This window comes from Somniosus microcephalus, unplaced genomic scaffold, assembly GCF_052327205.1.
Source record: "Somniosus microcephalus isolate GS21.2 unplaced genomic scaffold, FLI_Smic_1.0 unresolved_chr7, whole genome shotgun sequence".
Lineage (NCBI taxonomy): Eukaryota > Metazoa > Chordata > Chondrichthyes > Squaliformes > Somniosidae > Somniosus > Somniosus microcephalus.
This window is the reverse complement of record NW_028225185.1, coordinates 6,286,112-6,302,746: the sequence shown is the minus strand read 5'-3', so window position 1 is coordinate 6,302,746 and position 16,635 is coordinate 6,286,112. Positions and strand designations below refer to the sequence as shown.

The 16,635-nt window shown below is 50.1% G+C and overlaps 1 protein-coding gene across 3 annotated transcripts in view; it reads right to left on the bottom strand.

Moving 5' to 3' along the window:
* Window positions 1-16,635, bottom strand: part of LOC147086430 (CUGBP Elav-like family member 3-B) — a 102,570-nt gene that overhangs the window by 35,245 nt on the left and 50,690 nt on the right. For 2 of the 3 annotated variants that reach the window (XR_015075726.1, XM_085978532.1), the window contains exons 4-8: window positions 6,361-6,489; window positions 4,903-4,982; window positions 3,395-3,505; window positions 1,292-1,435; window positions 351-489 (exon numbers count right to left, since the gene is read on the bottom strand). Coding sequence is in view for 2 of the 3 variants with exons in the window: in XM_085978532.1 (XP_085834658.1) it covers window positions 351-489; window positions 1,292-1,435; window positions 3,395-3,505; window positions 4,903-4,982; window positions 6,361-6,489 (603 nt within the window). In the remaining variant the exon portion in view is untranslated. Of the gene's footprint in view, window positions 1-350; window positions 493-1,291; window positions 1,436-3,394; window positions 3,506-4,902; window positions 4,983-6,360; window positions 6,490-16,635 lie in introns of all 3 variants that reach the window. The other variant, XM_085978533.1, reaches the window with a different exon arrangement.

Genomic DNA, 16,635 nt, shown 5'->3' with positions numbered 1-16,635 from the left:
TTTTTCAAAACTCTGTCTCTCTCCACCTTAAATATATTTAATGACCCAGCCTCCACAGCCCTCTGGGGCAGAGAATTCCACAGATTCACCACCCTCTGAGAGAGGAAATTGCCCCTCATTTCCGATTTAAATGGACGACCCCTTATTCTGAAACTATGCCCCTAGTTCTAGATTCCGCCACGAGGGGAAACATCATCTCTGCATCTACCCTGTCAATCCCTCCTCAGAATCTTTTCTGTTTCAATAAGATCAGTTAGCTGGGGTGGGGTTTCGGGTGCTCGTGTCCCCGCCCCACCAGGGTACGATTGACCCCAGGGCTCCTCCCCTCCACCAGCGCGCGGCGGACTCACCTGACGTTGACGTTAGCGGGGTGGCGATCAGGCCGTTTGCGTTAATGGCGGCTACCTGCTGCATCTGCACCGCGGTGGCCATGGGGTTCAAGTACGTGGTCTGTGCTGCAGCCATCAGGGCTGCCTGCTGCTGCATCAACTGCTGGGAGGGGAGAGCGGGAGTTGGAAAAACACAGCGTGAGACGGGAGGCCGAGACACAGGCCCACCCGCGGTTCCTCAATCACAATCATCAGTAAATGTCTGGTTATAGGCAATCTCTCCCCACCTGCCCGTGACTGGCTGGCGCCAGGGGTCGCGCACTGACCATTCAGTGGGGCTCGCGCACTGACCTGTCAGTGGGGCTCGCGCACTGACCTGCCAGTGGGGCACACGCACTGACCTGCCAGTGGGGCTCGCGCACTGACCTGCCAGTGGGGCTCGCGCACTGACCTGTCAGTGGGGCTCGCGCACTGACCTGTCAGTGGGGCTCGCGCACTGACCTGTCAGTGGGGGTCGCGCACTGACCTTTCAGTGGGGGTCGCGCACTGACCTTTCAGTGGGGGTCGCGCACTGACCTTTCAGTGGGGGTCGCGCACTGACCTTTCAGTGGGGGTCGCGCACTGACCTTTCAGTGGGGGTCGCGCACTGACCTTTCAGTGGGGGTCGCGCACTGACCTTTCACTGGGGATCGCGCTCTGACCTTTCACATCTGCGGTCAGTCCAGTCTGACGGGAGGGTCCGGCGTTTGGGGCCGTCTCACTCCAGCTCCTGGTTGAGTGGAGGCCCAGTGTACAAAACCGCGACAAATTCAGCACAGGACCCGCGATCTCACGCTGAGCGAGAGACTGGGAGACACCCGCCAGGTATCTGGGCACTGGTGTCTCTGGAGGCACTTAGACATGGTTGCCCCCATTTGGGTCGGGGCCTGGACACCGTGTGGGCGAGTTCCCTGCTCACATACCGCCTGTGTGTACGCACTGTACGCTCCGAACTGTATGGCCATTGGACTGAACATCCCGAGCTGCCCGGCCACCTGCTGCATCCGACGGAGCGTTCGCTCTTTGTCGGTGTCCGCAAACTTCACCACCAGGCTCGACGAAGCCCCCTGTCCAGCAAACAGAGAGGTGTGAGAAGTCAGCACGAGAATCTGACCCTGCTTCGCTCAGTGAGGGCCAATCTGGTCAAGGTTAGTCACTCCAAACAAACACACGCAACAAAGTCCAAATGGACCCACACCCCTTCCCATTCACTCCCATTGTACACAATCCCAATGGACCCAAACCCCATCCCATTCACTCCCATTGTACACAATCCTAATGGCCCCAAACTCCTTCCCATTCACTCCCATTGTACACAATTCCAATGGACCCAAACCCCTTCCCATTCACTCCCATTGTACACAATCCCAATGGACCCAAACCGCTTCCCATTCACTCCCATTGTACACAATCCCAATGGACCCAAACCCCTTCCCATTCACTCCCATTGTACAGAATCCCAATGGGACCAAACCCCTTCCCATTCACTCCCATTGTACACAATCCCAGTGGACCCAAACCCCTTCCCATTCACTCCCATTTTACAGAATCCCAATGGGTCCAAACCCCTTCCCATTCACTCCCATTGTACACAATCCCAATGGACCCAAACCCCTTCCCATTCACTCCCATTGTACACAATCCCAATGGACCCAAACCCCTTCCCATTCACTCCCATTGTACACAATCCCAATGGACCCAAACCCCTTCCCATTCACTCCCATTGTACACAATCCCAATGGACCCAAACCCCTTCCCATTCACTCCCATTGTACACAATCCCAATGGACCCAAACCCCTTCCCATTCACCCCCATTGTCCACAATCCCAATGGACCGAAAGTCCTTCCCATTCACTCCCGTCATTCTCAATCCCAATGGACCCAAACCCCTTCCCATTCACTCCCATTGTACACAATCCCAATGGACCCAAAGCCCTTCCCATTCACTCCCACTGTACACAATCCCAATGGACCCAAACCCCTTCCCATTCACTCCCATTGTACAGAATCCCAATGGACCCAAACCCCTTCCCATTCACTCCCATAGTACAGAATCCCAATGGACCCAAACCCCTTCCCATTTACTCCCATTGTACACAATCCCAATGGACCCAAACCCCTTCCCATTCACTCCCATTGTACAGAATCCCAATGGACCCAAACCCCTTCTCATTCACTCCCATTGTACAGAATCCCAATGGACCCAAACCCCTTCCCATTCACTCCTATTGTACAGAATCCCAATGGACCCAAACCCCTTCCCATTCACTCCCACTGTACACAATCCCAATGGACCCAAACCCCCTCCCATTCACTCCCATTGTACACAATCCCAATGGACCCAAACCCCTTCCCATTCACTCCCACTGTACACAATCCCAATGGACCCAAACCCCTTCCCATTCACTCCCATTGTACACAATCCCAATGGACCAAACCCCTTCTCATTCACTCCCATTGTACAGAATCCCAATGGACCCAAACTCCTTCCCATTTACTCCCATTGTACAGAATCCCAATGGACCCAAATCCCTTCCCATTTACTCCCATTGTACAGGATCCCAATGGACCCAAACCCCTTCCCATTCACTCCCATTGTACAGAATCCCATTGGCCCCAAACCCCTTCCCATTCACTCCTTTTGTACACAATCCCAATGAACCCAAACCCCTTCCCACTCACTCCCATTGTACACAATCCCAATGGACCCAAACCCCTTCCCATTCACTCCCATTGTACACAATCCCAATGGCCCCAAACCCCTTCCCATTCACTCCCATTGTACACAATTCCAATGAACCCAAACCCAGTCACTCCCACTGTACACAATCCCAATGGACCCAAACCACTTCCCATTCACTCCCATGGTCTAGAGAACCTGGTCCAATGTGAAAACGTTACTCAGTTATCAGCTGACTTGAAGGAGCCACGTCTTCCCTTAGTGTCTGTTCCCCATTTCTAGTTCATCAGGAGAAACCAGACCCTGCGGGCTCAGCGAGGACAGGGTATCAATCTATCACCTCACCCCATAGCCGCTGCTGTCAGCTGTGCACCGGACAGTGCTGGCTCCATTAGTTGCATAGTCCACAGTCTGGACTGCCCCGACCTCTAGGCTGATGGAGTGAGATCCAGACGCCTGGTAGGAAGAGAAAACGGGGTCAAGATCAATGGCAACAACAAAAAAATTAACCCCCCCAGTCAGAACACATTTCTGTTCCCGTAGTACATTTCTTTCCTCATTCAAGTGTCAGCTTGGCTCAGTCAGAAGGTCGTGAGTTTGAGTCCCACTCCAGAGACTTGAGCACATAATCCAGGCCGACACTCCCAGTGCAGAGCTGAGGGAGCGCCGCACTGTCGGAGGGGCTGTACTGAAGGAGCGCCGCACTGTCGGAGGGGCAGTACTGAGGGAGCGCTGCACTGTCAAGAGGGGCAGTGCCGAGGGAGCACCGCACTGTCGAACCTGCACTGTCAGAGGGGCAGTACTGTTGGAGCGCTGCACTGTCGGAGGGGCAGTACTGAGGGAGCGCCGCACTGTCGGAGGGGCAGTACTGAGGGAGCGCTGCACTGTCAAGAGGGGCAGTGCCGAGGGAGCACCGCACTGTCGAACCTGCACTGTCAGAGGGGCAGTACTGTTGGAGCGCTGCACTGTCGGAGGGGAAGTACCAAGGGAGCGCTGCACTGTCGGAGGGGCAGTTCTGAGGGAGCACTGCACTGTTGGAGGGGCAGTACTGAGGGAGCGCCGCATTGTCGGAGGGGCAGTACTGAGGGAGCGCCGCACTGTCGGAGGGGCAGTACTGAGGGAGCGCCGCACTGTCGGAGGGGCAGTACTGAGGGAGCGCAACACTGTCGGAGGGTCAGTACTGAGGGAGCGCCGCACTGTCGGAGGGGCAGTACTGAGGGTGCGCCGCACTGTCGGAGGGTCAGTACTGAGGGAGTGCCACACTGTCGGAGGGGCAGTACTGAGGGAGCGCCACACTGTCGGAGGGGCGGTACTGAGGGAGCGCCACACTGTCGGAGGGGCGGTACTAAGGGAGCGCCGCACTGTCGGCAGGGCGGTACTGAGGGAGCCGCAATGTCAGAAGTGCCGTCTTTCAGATGAGACGTTAAACCGAGGCCTGCTGTGCGCAAATTGGCTGCCGCGTTTCCCACATTACAACAGTGACCACACTTCATTGTACTTCATTGGCTGTGACATGAATCTTGTCATTCACGTGAAAATGCCTTATGTAATAATACCGGGCGGCCTGTGGGTGGCGCTGTCCAGGGAGAGTATAAATACTCGGGCACGGGCCCAGCTTGCACAGGACATTCTTAACAGGAACTAGTGAAGGACACAACTAGACCTCCATGTTGTAAAACAGTTGATTAAAGCTTTGTTTAACGCTTAGACAAAGTGCCGAGTAGTTTTCTTACTTCAGGCTGTAAAGCGCTTTGGGACGTCCTGAGGCCACGAAAGGCGCTGTATCTTATTTTACTGTAATTTTCCCATTGGATTAGGGTCTTCTCGAACATGCAAGACAGCGAGGGTCTTACCTGCAACATGCGGCTCCCGTGCAGTGTGCCAATCGCTGCCTGCGCTTCTGCGTGCGTCTGGAATTTCACAAAGGCACAACCTGCACAAATGGAGAGATGTTAGTTAGCATAGGGCTCCGAGGGAAAGGCTGGTGTCCATTTTGGAAAACATTTTGGGGTTTTGATGGGGTAAATCAGGAGAAACTGTTTCCAGTGGCAGGAGGGTCGGTAACCAGAGGACACAGATTGAAGATAATCGGCAAAAGAACCAGAGGGGAGATGAGGAGAATGTTTTTTACGCAGCGAGTTGTTGTGATCTGGAACGCGCTGCCTGAAAGGGCGGTGGAAGCAGATTCAATAGTAACTTTCAAAAGGGAATTGGAGAAATACTTGAAAAGGATAATGCAGGGCTTTGGGGAAAGGACAGGGGAGTGGGAATAATTGGAGAGCTCTATTCAAAGAGCCGGCACAGGCACGATGGGCCGAATGGCCTCCTTCTGTGCTGTAAGACCAGAACTGGGGGCCGTCAATAGAAGAGAGTCACTAACAAATCCGATAGGGAATTCAGGAGAAACTTCTTTACCCAGAGAGTGGTGAGAATGTGGAACTCGCTACCACAGGGAGTGGTTGAGGCGAATAGTATAGCTGCATTGTTTTTTAATTCATTTATGTGGGCGTCGCTGGCAAGGCCAGCATCCCTAGTTGCCCCGTGAGAAGGAGGTGGTGAGCCGCCTTCTTGAACCGCTGCAGTCCGTGTGGTGAAGGTGCTCCCACAGTGCTGTTAGGGAGGGAGTTCCAGGATTTTGACCCAGCGACGATGAAGGAACGGCCGATATATTTCCAAGTCAGGATGGTGTGTGACTTGGAGGGGAACTTGGAGGTGGCGGTGTTCCCACGCGCCTGCTGCCCTTGTCCTTCTAGGTGGAAGAGGTCACGGGTTTGGGAGGTGCTGCCGAAGAAGCCTTGTCGAGTTGCTGCAGTGCATCTTGTTGACGGTACACACTGCAGCCACGGTGCGCCGGTGGTGGAGGGAGTGAATGTTTAAGGTGGTGGATGGGGTGCCAATCCAGCGGGCTGCTTTGTCCTGGTTGGTGTCGAGCTTCTTGAGTGTTGTTGGAGCTGCACTCAACCAGGCAAGTGGAGAGTATTCCATCACACTCCTGACTTGTGCCTTGTAGACGGTGGAAAGGCTTTGGGGAGTCAGGAGGTGAGACACTCACCGCAGTAATACCAAGCCTCTGACCTGCTCTTGTTGCCACAGTGTGTAGAGACCTCAGAGTGCATGTCCACAGATCCCTGAAGGTAGCAGGACAGGTAGATAAGGTGGTTAAGAAGGCACGTGGGGATAGGGTGAGATGAAGAGGAGTAGGAAGAGGCTCGTGTGGAGCATGAACACCAGCAGTTGGGCCAGTTTCTATGTAAGGCTCTGTGAAGACTCTCGAACGTTCCGCGAGCAGCTCCTCGCGCAGTCCCCGTTACCTTTACTGGTGCCGTCAGGTCCTCGCAGGATTGTACACTCCTCGATAGTCCCGAAAGCCTCAAACATTTTCCGGACATCTTCATCCGTCTGTTGCTTCCCCAGCATTCCCACGAAGAGCTTTCGGTCCTCTGGAAAACATGGATTGGACAGTGGGAACCACAGGTCCTGCTCAGAGGAACTTGGGAGGGTGGGAACTTGGACTTAGCATCGCAGCACGTCGTAAAGGGAGGGGGTTTCACCGTACAGCACGGGTTAGATACAGAGTAAAGCTCCCTCTACACTGTCCCATCAAACACTCCCAGGGCAGGTACAGCATGGGTTAGATACAGAGTAAAGCTCCCTCTACACTGTCCCATCAAACACTCCCAGGGCAGGTACAGCACGGGTTAGATACAGAGTAAAGCTCCCTCTACACTGTCCCGTCAAACACTCCCAGGGCAGGTACAGCACGGGTTAGATACAGAGTAAAGCTCCCTCTACAGTGTCCCATCAAACACTCCCAGGGCAGGTACAGCACGGGTTAGATACAGAGTAAAGCTCCCTCTACAGTGTCCCATCAAACACTCCCAGGGCAGGTACAGCACGGGTTAGATACAGAGTAAAGCTCCCTCTACACTGTCCCATCAAACACTCCCAGGGCAGGTACAGCATGGGTTAGATACAGAGTAAAGCTCCCTCTACACTGTCCCGTCAAACACTCCCAGGGCAGGTACAGCACGGGTTAGATACAGAGTAAAGCTCCCTCTACAGTGTCCCATCAAACACTCCCAGGGCAGGTACAGCACGGGTTAGATACAGAGTAAAGCTCCCTCTACAGTGTCCCATCAAACACTCCCAGGGCAGGTACAGCACGGGTTAGATACAGAGTAAAGCTCCCTCTACAGTGTCCCATCAAACACTCCCAGGGCAGGTACAGCACGGGTTAGATACAGAGTAAAGCTCCCTCTACACTGTCCCATCAAACACTCCCAGGGCAGGTACAGCACGGGTTAGATACAGAGTAAAGCTCCCTCTACAGTGTCCCATCAAACACTCCCAGGGCAGGTACAGCACGGGTTAGATACAGAGTAAAGCTCGCTCTACACTGTCCCATCAAACACTCCCAGGGCAGGTACAGCACGGGTTAGATACAGAGTAAAGCTCCCTCTACACTGTCCCATCAAACACTCCCAGGGCAGGTACAGCATGGGTTAGATACAGAGTAAAGCTCCCTCTACACTGTCCCATCAAACACTCCCAGGGCAGGTACAGCATGGGTTAGATACAGAGTAAAGCTCCCTCTACACTGTCCCATCAAACACTCCCAGGGCAGGTACAGCATGGGTTAGATACAGAGTAAAGCTCCCTCTACACTGTCCCATCAAACACTCCCAGGGCAGGTACAGCACGGGTTAGATACAGAGTAAAGCTCCCTCTACACTGTCCCATCAAACACTCCCAGGGCAGGTACAGCATGGGTTAGATACAGAGTAAAGCTCCCTCTACACTGTCCCATCAAACACTCTCAGGGCAGGTACAGCACGGGGTTAGATACAGAGTAAAGCTCCCTCTACACTGTCCCAGCAAACACTCCCAGGGCAGGTACAGCACGGGTTAGATACAGAGTAAAGCTCCCTCTACACTGTCCCATCAAACACTCCCAGGGCAGGTGCAGCACGGGCTAGATACAGAGTAAAGCTCCCTCTACACTGTCCCATCAAACACTCCCAGGGCAGGTACAGCACGGGCTAGATACAGAGTAAAGCTTCCTCTACAATGTCCCATAAAACACTCCTGGGGCAGGTACAGCACGGGTTAGATACAGAGCAAAGCTCCCTCTACACTGTCCCATCAAACACTCCCAGGGCAGGTACAGCACGGGTTAGATACATAGAAACATAGAAGATAGGAGCAGGAGTAGGCCATTCGGCCCCTCGAGCCTGCTCCACCATTCAATGCGATCATGGCTGATCATCCACACTCAGTACCCTGTCCCTGCCTTCTCCCCATATCCCTTGATCCCTTTAGCCTTAAGAAAAAAATCTAACTCCTTCTTGAATATATTTAATGAATTGGCCTCTACTGCCTTCTGTGGTAGAGAATTCCACAGGTTCACCACTCTCTGGGTGAAGAAATTCCTCCTCATCTCAGTCCTAAATGGCTTACCCCTTATCCTTAGACTGTGACCCCTGGTTCTGGACTCCCCGGCCATCGGGAACATCCTTCCTGCATCTAGTCTGTCTAGTCCTGTTAGAATTTTATAAGTTTCAATGTGATCCCCTCTCATTCTTCTAAACTCCAGCGAGTATAAGCCCAATCGACCCAATCTCTCCTCATACGTCATTCCTGCCATCCCAGGCATCAGTCTGGTGAATCTTCACTGAACTCCCTCCATGGCAAGAACATCCTTCCTCAGATAAGGCGACCAAAACTGCACACAATACTCCAGGTGTGGTCGCACCTGTGGTGTATGTAACCTGTTCCACCTTAAGAGAACTACCTTAAGAGATGTACTACTTTCTCTTGGCTGCTGTATACTGTAATACCGGTGGTGACCACACCGGTATATAAGTGTTGTGTAGGGATTTGCTGGGCAGTTCAGCCCTGACCTCCGAATAGTAAAGACCTGTTAAAGTTATTCTTGTGGTCTGTGTCCAGTGATTTATAATAAGCATAACTGGGACACACAGACTTAACAGTGGCGACAAGTCCGATCTTACCCTGCGGCAGTTTTACATCCAAGGCAGCTTCGTCCTCAGAACGGGCGTCAAGAAGAGGCATCCGCCCTCATCATCCTGCTGAGCACCATCGCACGGGAGGCATCGAGAACCCGGGTTAAAAAGAAAAATTCTGACCACGAAGCCCTCCATCAGCGACAGGCAGTGATCATCCCTTCTACCATGGTGGTGGGTAAGCCGATCAGCGACACGAGCAGAAAGTCGGCCACGTTGACTGTGGAGTGGGGGAGGGAAAAACGGAGGAAAAAGGGCGGAGAACTCGACCACGGCCGGTGAAAAGGGCCGGGCTGCAATCGAGGCCGAGAGGCGCAGCGTCGGGGAATTGAGAACCGCTGGGGAGGCGAGAACGGCAGCAGCACGGCAATAGACATTGCAGCCAGCGGGGGAAGAAGGCATACGCGGGAATCCGCCATTGTAGTCGGCGGGGAAAGAAGACAAGCGCGGGAAGCCGCCATTTTGAGAAAAAGAAAAAATTTAAAAACTTGCAAGGATGCCTAAACATGGGAACATTAATACCTTTGATAGTGATATCGAAGATTGGACCACGTATGTAGAACGCATGGAAGTTTATTGTAAAGCAAATAAGGTACCAGATGATGAGAAAGCACTAACCTTATTAAGCTCAATGGGTGCGAAGACATACGGGCTATTGAAGCACCTTCTGTCACCAGATAAACCGACGGATCAGACTTTCGCGAATATTGTTACTGTCCTGAAAAATCATTTAAACCCCACGCCGCTGATGATAGCGGAACGATTTAAATTTTACAGAAGAACGCAGCTGAAAGACGAAAGCAACGCTGAATTTTTAATTGAACTGCGTAAGCTAGCAAAGTACTGTCAGTTTGGAACAGGACTAGCAGATGCGCTAAGAGATAAATTTGTGTGTGGATTGTTAAAAGAAGGAACACAAAAGCGACTGCTTGAGGAGAATGATCTTACGCTTGATAAAGCTGTCACTATTGCAGCATCGCACGAAGCCGCAGCGAGAGGCACTGCGGAAATGCAGCTACGGTCACCGGAACTCAGCACCAATCAAATGGTCTTGGGTACAGTAAAATGTTATCATTGTGGAAAGACAACGCACGATCAGAACCAGTGCTGGTTCAAAAATCAGGAATGCAGAAAATGTGGCAGGCTTGGTCACATAGCTAAAGTATGCCGGTCAGGAAAGAAGACCAGCAACAAAAAGTCACCGCAGGAAAAGTACAGAAAGGTACACAAGGTGACAGAGAACAGTTCGAACGAACAGAAGTCAAATTCAGACTCCAGCAGTAATGAACTGGGTAGTCTAAGAGTACACAATGTTGGTAAGGAAGCAGACCTCCAAACAATCTGGGTCACACTTCAGATAGCAGGAGTCTAAGTGAAGATGGAATTGGACACTGGATCGGCATTGACGGTCATGAATAAGCAAGATTACAAAAGGTTATTCCCACATATTTCCCTACGGGATACGGAGATTGTATTGAAAACATACACGGGGCAAAGAGTATACCCCATCGGGAAGATAGAGGTAAAGGTGGTCCACAAGGGCAAAGAAAGCCGAGGAATGGACTTATATGTGCTACCTGAGGGAGGTCCACCACTACTGGGACGGGAGTGGATTAGGAAAATAAATATGGACTGGCATTCCTTAAAAGCACTAACGGTAGATTCCGGTAAAAAAGATGTCAAACCTAAACGATTGTCCAGAATATTGGACGATGCTAAAGAGGTGTTCCAACAGGGACTGGGAACACGGAGAGGAATTACGGCAAACATCAAGGTTGAAGAACATGCAAACCCGAAATTTTTCAAAGCCAGACCGGTACCTTATGCGATACGACCTGCTGTGGAAGCTGAGCTGGAAGGGCTGGAACGTTCAGGAGTACTGTCTAAGGTAGACTGGAGTGAGTGGGCCACGCCCATTGTCCCCGTCATGAAGCGTTCATCGAGCAACAAGCCGGGGGAACCGGGGAAGGTTCGCATCTGTGGAGCTTTCAAGATCACTGTTAATCCGGTGCTTCACACGGTGCAGTATCCGTTTCCGCGGATTGAGGATATCTTCGCTTCGTTGTCTGGCGGGAAACACTTCACCAAGATAGACCTGGCGCAGGCGTACTTACAGATGGAAGTTGAGGAAGAGTCACGCCAGTATCTCACGATCAACACGCATAGAGGCTTGTACCGGTATAATAGACTGGTTTTTGGAGTGGCATCGGCTCCAGCAATTTGGCAGAGGGCCATGGAGCAGGTATTACAGGGAATTCCAGGCACACAATGTTACCTGGACGATATTCTGATTACAGGAGATGATGACGAGGAACACCTTGCAAATTTGGAACTGGTGCTCACCAGATTGAAAGAATATGGACTTCGAGTTAATCGCCAGAAATGTGAGTTCTTTCAGAAGCGGATCTCGTACTGTGGTCATGTCATTGACCAGGAGGGGCTTCATAAGTCTCCTGACAAGATCGAAGCTGTTGTGAAGGCTCCCGCTCCGGATAATGTATCCCAGTTGAGGTCGTTCCTAGGGTTGATTAACTATTACCATAAGTTTCTGCCAAATTTATCCACGGTGCTGCACCCGCTGAACGCTCTTTTGCAGAAGGGAGTACCATGGAAGTGGAGCGAGGACTGTAAGAGGGCCTTTCGCAAAAGCAAGGCATTGATCACCTCAGAGGAAGTGTTGGCTCACTTCAACCCATCGCTGCCTATTCGTTTGGCTTGTGATGCTTCTCCATATGGTATTGGGGCAGTACTCTCACACAAGTTGCCAAATGGCCTGGAGAGGCCAGTTGCGTTCACATCCAGATCATTGACCTCCACTGAGCGCAACTATGCTCAGATAGATAGGGAGGCTCTTAGCCTTGTGTGGGGAGTAAAGAAGTTTAATCATTACCTGCAGGGCCAAAAGTTTACGCTTCTGACAGACCACCAGCCGTTGGTATCCATTTTTAACCCTAAGAAGGGTGTTTCGGTGATGACAGCACAGAGACTCCAGAGATGGTCACTTTTCCTAGGGGCACATCAATATCAGATTGAATTCAAAGGTACAAAGCAGCATGGTAATGCTGATGGGCTGTCGCGCCTGCCACTACCTACAGAGGAGGAGGCACCGACGGTTGACCCTGTTGAGTTATTTCACTCGACCATCATCGAATGTTTACCAGTCACCGATGCAAGTATTGAAAGAGAAACCAGGAATGACCCGACACTGTCCCGGGTCTACGAAGTGACAGTGAAGGGATGGCCAGCACATGGTGATCCACTGTTACCGGCATTCTCAGCAAGACGAGAACAGCTGTCCGTCTGTCAAGGAACATTGATGTATGGAACAAGAGTGATTATTCCTCCTAAGTTAAGAGAGAGAGTTCTAAAGGAACTGCATGAAGGTCATCTGGGGGGAGTCAAGATGAAAAGCCTTGCTAGGGCTTGTGTGTGGTGGCCGGGTATCGACCAACAGATAGAGGATCTGACGAAAAGCTGCTCAGGGTGCCAAAAAGTGCAAAATGCACCTCCGATTGCACCGCTGCATCCATGGGAATGGCCTTCAACCCCATGGCAACGTGTACATATTGACTTTGCTGGTCCATTCATGGACTCCATGTTTTTAATTGCGGTGGACGCACATTCTAAATGGCCAGAAGTGATTAAGATGACTACCACTACCTCGGAAAAGACGATCGCGGTGCTAAGAACGATATTTGCGAGAAATGGATTGCCAGAACAAATATGTTCAGACAACGGACCGCAGTTCGTGTCAGAAGAATTCCAGAAATTCATGAAGAAGAATGGGGTGAAACATTATACCTCTGCCCCATATCATCCGGCTACAAACGGGTTGGCCGAGAGATTTGTACAAACGTTCAAAAAAGCAATAAAGGCCATGAGCGAAGATCAGATTCCACTACAACACAAGGTGGACAAATTCCTACTGGCATATCGAAATGCCACTCATGCAGTGACAAACCAAAGTCCTGCCATGATGTTCTATAACAGGAGGTTGCGGTCCAGGTTGGACTTGTTAAAACCAAATGTGCGGAGGGAAGTTGAAAACAAACAGTTCCAGCATATAAATAACAAGACCACTCGGAGTTTCGAAATAGGACAACCAGTGTTAGCCCGGGACTATAAAAACGAGAAATGGCAATCTGGAACAATTTGGGCCAGACAAGGACCCCTGATGTACACGGTAGATATTGGTGAAAATGTAATACGCCGTCATGCTGACCAACTGGTAGAATCGAGAACAAGGGTCGAACGCATGGTTACGGCAGAGACAACCGTGGAAGAAGTTAGTGAACCTGAAGCATCTACCTCAGAAGTGAATGTACCTGATGATGATGTCCAATCCATAAGAGACCAACTAGATGAGTCACCCCAGCAACGAGAATCAGAGACCCCTGAAAGGCGTTATCCAACTCGAATCAGGAGGCCTCCTCAGAGACTGAATCTTTGAACTGTTTTGCATGAAGTTGTATATATATATGTTATTATGTTATGTTAAATGGGGATATGACTGTTAAGCTAAAAAGGGAGGATTGTGGTGTATGTAACCTGTTCCACCTTAAGAGAACGACCTTAAGAGATGTACTACTTTCTCTTGGCTGCTGTATACTGTAATACCGGTGGTGACCACACCGGTATATAAGTGTTGTGTAGGGATTTGCTGGGCAGTTCAGCCCTGACCTCCGAATAGTAAAGACCTGTTAAAGTTATTCTTGTGGTCTGTGTCCAGTGATTTATAATAAGCATAACTGGGACACACAGACTTAACAGCACCAAGGCCCTGTTCAACGGCATCAAGACATCCTTTTTCCTGTACTCGAACCCTCTTGCTACGAAGAGGGCCAACATACCATTTGCCTTCTTAACCGCCTGCTGCACCTGCATGCTTACCTTCAGCGACTGGTGCACAAGGACACCCAGGTCTCGTTGCACTTCCCCTTCTCCCAATCTATTGCCATTCAGATAATAATCTGCCTTCCTGTTTTTGACACCAAAGTGGATAACCTCGCATTTATCCACATTATATTGCATCTGCCAAGCTTCTGCCCAATCACCCAACCTGTCCAAATCATACTGGAGTTTCTCGGCATCCTCCTTACAGCACACACTCCCACCCAGCTTTGTGTCGTCTGCAAACTTGGAGATATTACATCCAATTCCCTCATCTAGATCATTAATATATATTGTGAATAGCTGGGGTCCCAGGACCGATCCCTGCGGTACCCCACTAGTCACTGCCCGCCACTCGGAAAAAGACCCGTTTATTCCAACTCTTTGCTTTCTGTCTGCCAACCAGTTCTCTATCTAAGTCAATAACCTTGTCCCCAATCCCATGTGCCTTACCTTTACACGCTAATCTCTCATGCGGGACCTTATCGAAAGCCTTCTGAAAGTCCAAATACACCACATCCACTGGTTCTCCCTTATCAATTTTACCAGTTACATCCTCAAAAAATTCCAGTAGATTAGTCAAGCACGATTTACCTTTTGTAAACCCATGTTGACTTTGTCCGATCCTGTCACTGTTTTCCAAGTGCTCTGCTATTACATCTTTTATAATGGACTCTAGCATTTTCCCCACTACCGATGTCAGGCTTACCGGTCTATAATTCCCCGTTTTCTCTCTACAACCTTTTTTGAATAGTGGGGTAACATTAGCTACCCTCCAATCCATGGGTACAGTTCCAGAGTCTATCGAATTTTGGAAGATGAGCAGCAATGCATCTACTATTTCTAGGGCCACTTCCTTAAGTACTCTAGGATGTAGATTATCAGGCCCTGGGGATTTATCGGCCTTCAATCCCATCAATTTCCCTAACACCATTTCCCTACAAATACTGATTTCTTTCAGTTCCTCCCTCTCATTAGACCCTATGTTCCCCGACATCTCTGGGAGGTTATTTGTGTCCTCCTTTGTGAAGACAGAACCAAAGTATGTATTTAATTGGTCTGCCATTTCTTTATTCCCCATTATAAATTCCCCTGATTCTGACTGTAAGGGACCTACGCTTGACTTCACCAATCTTTTTCTCTTCACATATCTATAAAAGCTTTTACAGTCAGTTTTTATGTTCCCTGCAAGCTTACTCTCATACTCTATTTTCCCCCTCTTAATTAATCCCTTTGCCCTCCTTTGTCGAATCTTAAACTGCTCCCAATCCTCCGGTTTACTGCTTTTTCTGGCCAATTTATATGTCCTCTCCTTGGATCTTATGCTATCCCTAATTTCCCTTGTTAGCCACGGTTGAGTCACCTTTTTTGTTTTATTTTTATGCCAAACTGGAATGAACAGATTCTGTAGTTCATTCATGCGATCTTTGAATGTATTCCATTGCCTATCCACCGTCAACCCTTTGAGTGACATTCCCCAATCAATCCTACCCAACTCTCGCCTCATACCATCATAGTTTCCTTTATTTAAATTCAGGACCCTAGTCTCTGAGTCAACTACTTCACTCTCCATCTTAATGAAGAATTCTATCATATTATGATCGCTCTGACCCAAGGAGCCTCGCACAACAAGATTGCTAATTAATCCTTTCTCATTACATAATACCCAGTCTAAGATGGCCTGATCTCTAGTTGGTTCCTCGACATATTGGTCCAGGAAACCATCCCGTATACACTCCAGGAATTCCTCCTCCACAGTATTGTTACTAATTTGGTTAGCCCAATCTATATGTAGATTAAAGTCACCGATGATAACTGCTGTGCCCTTATTGCACGCATCTCTAATTTCCCTTTTAATGCCATCCCCAACCACCGCATTACTGTTTGGGGTTCTATATACCACTCCCACTAACGTTTTCTGCCCCTTGGTATTTCTCAGTTCTACCCATACAGATTCCACATCATCAGAGCCAATATCTTTCCTTACAATTGTGTTAATCCCCTCTTTAACCAGCAATGCTACCCCACCTCCTTTTCCTTTTTGCCTATATTTCCTGAATATTGAATACACCTGGATGTTGAGTTCCCAGCCTTGGTCACCCTGGAGCCATGTTTCCGTAATCCCAATCATATCATGTTCATTTACCTCAATTTGTGCTGCTAATTCATCCATCTTATTACGAATGCTCCTTGCATTAAGCTCCCTCTACACTGTCCCATCAAACACTCCCAGGGCAGGTACAGCACGGGTTAGATACAGAGTAAAGCTCCCTCTACACTGTCCCATCAAACACTCCCAGGGCAGGTACAGCACGGGTTAGATACAGAGTAAAGCTCCCTCTACACTGTCCCATCAGACACTCCCAGGGCAGGTACAGCACGGGTTAGATACAGAGTAAAGCTCCCTCTAAACTGTCCCCATCAAACACTCCCAGGGCAGGTACAGCACGGGTTAGATACAGAGTAAAGCTCCCTCTACACTGTCCCATCAGACACTCCCAGGGCAGGTACAGCACGGGGTTAGATACAGAGTAAAGCTCCCTCTACACTGTCCCATCAAACACTCCCAGGACAGGTACAGCACGGGTTAGATACAGAGTAAAGCTCCCTCTACACTGTCCCCATCAAACACTCCCAGGGCAGGTACAGCACGGGTTAGATACAGAGTAAATA